Consider the following 7,500-nt stretch of genomic DNA (forward strand, 5'->3'; position numbering starts at 1 on the left):
CCCCCCCCCCCCAACACTCTGTTACGTGCCTCTTTTCCATCTTCTCTCGTGCTACATTCAAATGAGTGCCGGACAGTGCCTTCGGATACCTCGGGAGAGACCCCCACGACTCCAGGAGTTGGGCGCCTCATTTCGTAGGCTTTCCCGCCCAATTATGACACGAAGATGAAGCTACTAGCTGGCTGCCGGATGTAACAAGCACAAGACACAAGAGGGACGCGAGGGTCGAAGCGACTTGTGACAATTTGTGACAAAACGCGAAGTCCACCACGTCGACCGTTTTCGGTGCTTCCGCAAGAACACTGTTGTGTGTGTTCCACATCTCGACATTGTCTCTACCCCGTCAGGGTGCCGGGTTTTTGTGCGTGCGTGTGTGTGTATGGTTCGCGCCGCGGAACGCTGGTTAAAATAATTGCCTGTACTATTTGACAATTTTTATTCCTCTGTTCTCACTTCCAGCTCGTTTATCATTGTCGTTTTTAAAAACACATAAAACGGGGCCACGACGAGGCCACACCGAGGAACTAACGCACACACACACACACACACACAGAGATCGACAAGTGCGATTGTCCGCGTTGTCCCGAGCGGACCGGCTTCTTGTCTTTTCCGATCCGGCAAGCCCGTAAAACCAAACCGAAATGCCGGTCCCTTTCTCAGATTGATCGTAGCCCCCGTCTCCGGGATGGGGAGAGTACATAAGTTAGCTCGACTGAGTCTGACCAGTCTTCGTGCTGGTCACCACCGAGGCAGAGAGTGAGATAGTCCGAGTGTGATCGCTCGCGCGTGACGTCTTGGTCGTTAATTTGTCGCCTTCGAACTGTCACATTCGCTGTTAAAGCATATGTTAATTCCAATTGCTGGCTGGCTGGCCGGTTGACTGGCCGTGGTCCATCATGTAGCTACAGCTCGGGGAAAGCGTTTTTCATTTCCATTTCCGCCACTTTAGCTTCTGCTCCTCACCCGCTGCTGAGTAGACAGACAGAGATGAGAAGATGATTATTCATTTCCTAGCGAGCGAGCGAGCGTGTTTGGCAAAACTCACGAGAGAGCTCGCTGACTCCATGTAGTTGGTGGCGTTATCTCGCGGGCTCCATCTCGAGCAGCAGCACCAACGACGGGTTCCCGTTCCCGTGAAATTAGAGGTGTAAAAATCCAATAATTGCAGCCCTCGTCTCTCAATCGCACCCGTTCGAAACGCGAGCGATTCAAATTAGCCACATGGACACAACGCGGTGGCACTCTGGTGGGGCAGGAGGCCCCGAAACATCATCACGCGGATTGATCGCGGCCACGCGGAATTAGTGTATTAATCTTGCGTCGTCTGTTTGTCCGTCTGTCCGTTCGTTCGCCCAGTGGCCGTGGATCCAATTTTCGGGCGCGATCCACGTCGGCGATCGTCAGCGACGTTTTTCCCAGCGTCCCCCTGTCGTTCCCCTGTGGCGCGAGGAGCACACCACCTCCTGTGCCTTCCTTCCTTCTTCTGAATATTCAAATTTTAAATTTGATTCGAGTCATCATCATCACCATTTATCTCCGAGAGCGAGAGGATCTGAGGGCGAACGACGCATGCAGAGGGATGCTGCTGCTGCTGCTGCCGATGCCAACTAACCTACCAGCGATCATCTTGAACGACAGAGAGAGGGAGAGAGACAGAGAGACAGAGAGAGAAAGACCGTGAAAGCCCCCTTTTTGTGGCGGAGGAAATGGAGGAAATTGCTTCTGTTTGTGGGCTCATGCTGGGTCCCCATCGGTCTCCATCTCCGGCAGATTAGCCATCCGAAGCGCCAGAATTGCGGGACCGATCGAGCGAGGGAACGAGAGCGAGCGAAGAGTTTGTAATGTTATTATTTTTGTTATTCTCGGCCGATCGGCGGTGGCCGCGCAATGGCCGTGTGTATATGTATACTTCCTCCCTCGGTCATCTTCCCGGTGGCGAGCGATGGATTTAATATTTGAATATGCGCTACCGGCCATTCAGATTTGTGAAGAGGGGAGGGAGGATGGAAAGGAAGAATAAAAAGAGATCAACCGCGTGTCTTGGGACACGGTCGTCGATCGGTCCGGGAATGGGAATGGATGACGAGATTTGTGACCGCGAACGCCAGAGAGCGTGTGCTCGCAGCATAAACCGGCTAGCCAGCCACAGTTGTTACCTGTTCGCCTTCGTATTGTTGACGATAATTACGATAATTTGGTACTTCCTGCCGGTCCATGCGCGCATGCGACGCCGGAGTGGATCGGTCGCGAGAAGAGATAGAGACGCGCTGATAATCTGGAGACCGCGAGACCGCGAAGTGTGTAGTTCACATTCACATCGGGACTACTCCGGACTACGAGCGGACAGTGTGCCTCGACGATCGAGGATCGAGAGCAAGTAAATTACCTGACCTCCCTCCCCCACCCTCCACGCTGGCTTATTTCATAATTCCTTTCGCGGCGCGGGAATATAATATCAGAATATGTGCCCTCGGTTTCAGTTCTTTCCTTTCATTTCTGACTGTTTCTCGTACGCTCTCTCTCCCTCTCTCTCATTGCAGATACGCCCGAACCGGAAGGACGCGAAAAACCCTTTGGTAAGTACAGCACACGAGTGGTGGCGAAACACCATGGGGACACCACCGCACGAAAATTGAATCATAAGTGAGGTAAATGGAGGGAAAAGTAATTATAAAAAAGACCCGCGAACCCGTGTGCCCGCCGCGCCCGATTGGAAGGGAAAGATATGCGTGCTCCATCGAGAGAGAGAGCATCGAACACGACGATCGCGACGACGGAGAGGTCGATCTCGTGGGAGGACAATATTTGGTGGGAACCGCCGCTTCGTTCGTTTGCGTCGATCAATACCTCCGTCGTGGCTTAATGAAACGCTGGGCGGTTGTTTTTGTTTTTTAACCACCTCCCTGGCATGCTGGATTCCACGCATCACATCACGAACTCCTTTCGCAGGCGACCAAGGGAAAAAAATAATCTGCATACACCGATGCGATGTTGCGATCCTTGCGAATCCATCGAACGCAGCGCGATTGTCATCGATCGTGGTGTAAACTCGGAAGGGGAGGCAGCCAGCAGGGAGGAAGCGATTGCGAAAGTGCATTGATCGCGCCCGATTGTCGCACGCTCTCGCCTCAGAACTCGCCTTATTGTTCTGTGCTCGGTGCAGGCATAATCTGAGGCCCGTGGCATGCCGTGGCGCAATAATGCACTGCATCGACCACACTGCAACATAGCATCAACCCTCCCCCACCCCTTTCCTTCACTCCTCCCGATCCTGTGTTAAGTAGAACGTAGAGCGATAAAGAGAATGAGTGAATATTATTTTTAATCACAACATCGCGATCGATTGTTGTTGGGTTTCCTTGAGCAGCGTGCCCCCGTTGGAGGAGGAGGAGGAGGAGCAGTGCCAGCGAACACCAAGGCTAAAGCCTGTTGGAAGGAATTGTTCTTGTGGTGTGGCGAGAAGCCTTCCTTTTTGTTCGGCGCCTTTTTTGCGCGCTTTTATAGTAAGGGATGCTGCTGGAACCTCTTTTTGCTCTCGCACCACCAGGAGGACACGGGAGGTCTGGGTGCGATGAGGGGCAATTTTCGGGCTACGCGTCCAGTCCCAGACGCGATCCCGATCTAATAAAGCGCAAAAGCGCGAGTGAGCCTCACATCCTCTTCTGCTTTTTAGTGCTTTGGTAGTGACTGGAAGGGATAATGAACTCGTTTCACTCGATGCAATCGTGGTGCTGGTGCTGGTGGTTGTGGTGGTGGTGGCTTTAAACTTAATAATCATGCTGCACCCTACCCCACCGATGCTGCAGTTTTTGAGCTCTCGTTCCCCAATTGCAGCATTAAAACAACCAAACTCACTCACTCACTCCGGGTTGCCCTCCTGTCGGTTCGGCTCTAATGCTCTGCATTAAGAAAAACGCAATCGCGCTTTCTTCTTCGGTCTTCTACACAAAATTAGCAAGTAAGCGAGTATTAAATGTGATTATTATTTACCCATTTGCTGCGCCACCGCCACTACGGTCCAGAGTGTCCTGTGTAGCAGGAATGGCGCCACCGCCGAAAGGCGTCGAAGTGTGAGTAGGCTCGCTGGCTGGCTGGCTGGCTGGCTGTGATATTGAGCAGCAGATCGTCTCCGTGAGATCGTCTCGAGATTTCCAGAATGCGACCTCGGCCGGAATATGAATAAAATGATCGATGGTACGGCTGTTGTGATTGTTGCTGTATTCTGTTGTGATTGTGTGATTTGAAGAGGCCGACGGCGAAGCGCCCGCCGAGCGAAATATGACACTTTAATGAATTCATTTATGATTTAATTTGAGGCAGCAATTTGTAACAATTTCTTTCCATCGCGTTGGGGGCTGCGCGCGCTGCGGTGCAAATCCGCATCAAATTGTAGTGGCCAGGCCACTACAGGTGGTGAAGGACCCGGCCACAGCACTGGCCACGTCACGACAGTGGACACGACGATCGAGTGCAGGCTGACAAATTGCGCTGCTGCTGCTGTCGGTGCATGGGAGGAAGTGATCATCGTCGTAAAAAGTCACTTAATTTAAATTATGATTTATGCTGCACTCAGGCCCTGGTGCCCGAGTGCCGCTCGAGAGATCGAGAATGCCGAGTAGACCCGGGGAAGGGAAAGGCAAAACAGTCATAAATATTTTGACAGTTGCTTAAGCGAGGAGAACGCCGGGCACACCAGACGCCACCGAGCCTTTTATGACTCTATCCGTGGCTGAGCGGGCGGAGAGGGCGCCAACCGACTGTCGAGGCCTCCCTCCACCTCGCTGCCGCTCTCTTTTCGGGACGATAATGATGGGCAGCGTGTTTAATTTGTGTGATCGCGATCTTTTGAGAGAGAAGCAGCAGCAGCAGCAAATCAAAGGCCCCAACAGACCGCACGCCAAAGGGCGCCGATGACAGCCGGCGAGAAGGAGGGCCACGATCTTTTTGTTGCTGTTGTAGTAGGAAGCCGCCAACGGCCCGCCGACCGCATGAAAAAAGGGAAACACTTTCCGTTTGGGATGTACCTTTGTTCGATGCTCAAAAGGTAATGTTATTAATAAGCTATCAATGGGCTGGATGGGGTGCCTTTCTGCCCCCTCCTGGCCACCCCCACACCGTAAGGGCAAAATCCAATAAAAGGACGACCTTCGGGCGCTTCCAGGTCCGGATGAAGGGCTGGATCATCATCATCCCGGCGAAAGACGAGAATGCAAGTTTGCAAATTCGGACTTTGGGGAAAAACTGACAAGTCAGTCAGTCCCGAGCCTACGATTTCTGAGAAGAAAACTGATTTCCATGAAACCTGTTGACCACCAACTGTTGATGCCCCGATTCCAGCCGGAACATTACCCCAAAAAAAAACCCGAGTCAAAAGCACTCTCTCACAATGAAGAACTAACCGTCATCGTTCCTCCCCCCTCCCACCCTCCGTTTGATCACTTTTCCCTCCGATGGTGGTGCTGCGTTGCCCCGAGTTGATCTAGTTTACCGGAGCACCGATTTTCCTCCCGAAAATCACGGCGAGAAAACGGGGCAAGGAAGAGGGAGGGGGGGGGGGGTGTAGAATTGGCTAAATTTTTCCACATCATTTCCGATTTAATTCAATCGACCGCCGGCGGGGGGGCACCGAAACCATGATTTGACTACATTCACCGTGGGCGACGGAGGTTCTCATCCGGGGACCGCTGCACCATGGGATTGGGACGATGATGAGTTTCAAATTGTACGCGTACGCGCGCATGTGTGTGTGTGTGTCGGTACGTACACAAAGGCCTGATGGTGGCGCCACCTCTTCGGAAGCGCACCCCTCGTCGTCGTCGTCGTCGTCGTCGTCAGCGGGGTTCACACGACCACCGCCGCCACGGCCGTCGCTTGATATGTATATTTCTCACTTTGATTAAACATTAAAACACTTGCACGAGGGAGAGGGGCAGTGAGAAGGGGGATCTGAGGATCGACCTTTTTGTTTACATTTTCGATTAATACCCCGCGCGGCCCTTTTCATCAGCGGCCGCAGCGGTCCGATGGGATGAGAATGGTGCTCCCCCACTGGCCGGCAACATGTTGTCGGTTCTCCGACTCTTCTCCCCCTTCCTGTGCTGCATACATTGTTTTCGTCACATCGATCGATTTTCGATCTGCTGCCCATCATTATCATCTTCCACCGCGTGCTGGTGGCGGTGATCACGATGATGCTGATGATGATGGTGATTGGCAACCTAGTGGGGGGAAGAAACTCCACGATTGTCTGCCGCTCGATCTTCGCTCGATCGATATTCATTCATACATTGGCGTTCGTCGGTTCGCTCGTCGGTTCCCTGGCGTTACGCGGGGCCAACGGAGGGTCCCGGATCGGCGGCAATTTGCTTTTGAATGATTTGCGCGTCTTCGAACCCGCCCCCCAGGACGGTCTAATCGGTCTCCGCTAGTTGTTGTCTGGTTCTGGGTCGAGAGATTCTAATTTATACCTTGTATTCAAATGGGATGTCCGGGCGTGTTTCGTGTGCGTCCAGCTCCATTGCACCACGTAATCATCTTCCAATCGGAGAGAGAGAGAAGAGAGAATCCGAGGGCACGACACGGAAGCGAAAGGGGAAGGGGGTTGTTTGTTTGTTTTAAGCCTCGTTCCGTTGCCGTTAATTACTATGCAGCGATGGTGGCGGACAAGAGGATGCAGAAAGTGCACCAAGAGCATCCGCTGGTGTGTCAATGCTGTGAAGTCGGGAGTTCTGTGCGATCGCATGGTACGGAAAATGGAAATCATGGCAGGCCGGTGGTGATCGGCACGGTGATCGGGGGTTCTGCGGTCACATTGCTCGCTCGTTGCCCAAGGCATTCCAGCTCCATTAGAAGTAACGGGGCAACTGGGCAAACCAAAGGAAAACCATCCGCATCGAATCCCGTGCCGGAATGGAACCGGCATCGGTTTGGATTCGGTTTAGCGTTCTTTCCGTGACGTCCCTAGCGGCCCCACCAGCCATGTTCGATTGCATAGTTTGTCATTCATTCTAGCGTGAAATTATAAGTGCTAGGTAGGCACACACACACGCGCGCAGACGTCGAGCGACAGAACAATTATCTCCGTCTCTTGATCGAGAGAAACCGGGTCATTGCGCAATGATTCGATGGCATTATGCAAACCCGATATGCAGGCGCGATGAATGAGCTAGTTAGCAACTCAAGTGCTCTTGACTTGTCGGCTTCTCAGTAGGGATTACAAGACTAAGACTAATCGGAAATGCTCAACCGTTCCATGAGAGAACGGATACAGATCCATAAACCAATCGCTGTCACTGCTATGCTGTATTAAGGTATAGGCTTTAGTTTGTTTTTCGAGCGAAGTAGGCACTATTGTCATGTTGGCAATCAGCAAACCTTGAAATACATTGTCACCTCACTTACTTATGATGTTGCGCAGTAGGCGACCATTAGATGCGAACGTGCTAAACGTCAAAGAGAATATGAAGGAAGATAAAGTTCAAACCAAACGGGCAAGTCCTT

General features: G+C 52.3%; 1 protein-coding gene across 1 annotated transcript in view; it reads left to right on the plus strand.

Annotated features, from left to right (window-relative positions):
* The window catches only part of LOC125959646 (myb-like protein AA), a 55,187-nt gene that overhangs the window by 12,406 nt on the left and 35,281 nt on the right, over positions 1-7,500 (plus strand). Inside the window, exon 3 of the mRNA XM_049692474.1 lies at positions 2,541-2,576. Coding sequence (XP_049548431.1) covers positions 2,541-2,576 — 36 coding nt within the window. The remainder of the gene's footprint in view (positions 1-2,540; positions 2,577-7,500) is intronic.

The sequence above is a fragment of the Anopheles darlingi genome, chromosome 2, assembly GCF_943734745.1.
Source record: "Anopheles darlingi chromosome 2, idAnoDarlMG_H_01, whole genome shotgun sequence".
In the NCBI taxonomy this organism is placed as follows: domain Eukaryota; kingdom Metazoa; phylum Arthropoda; class Insecta; order Diptera; family Culicidae; genus Anopheles; species Anopheles darlingi.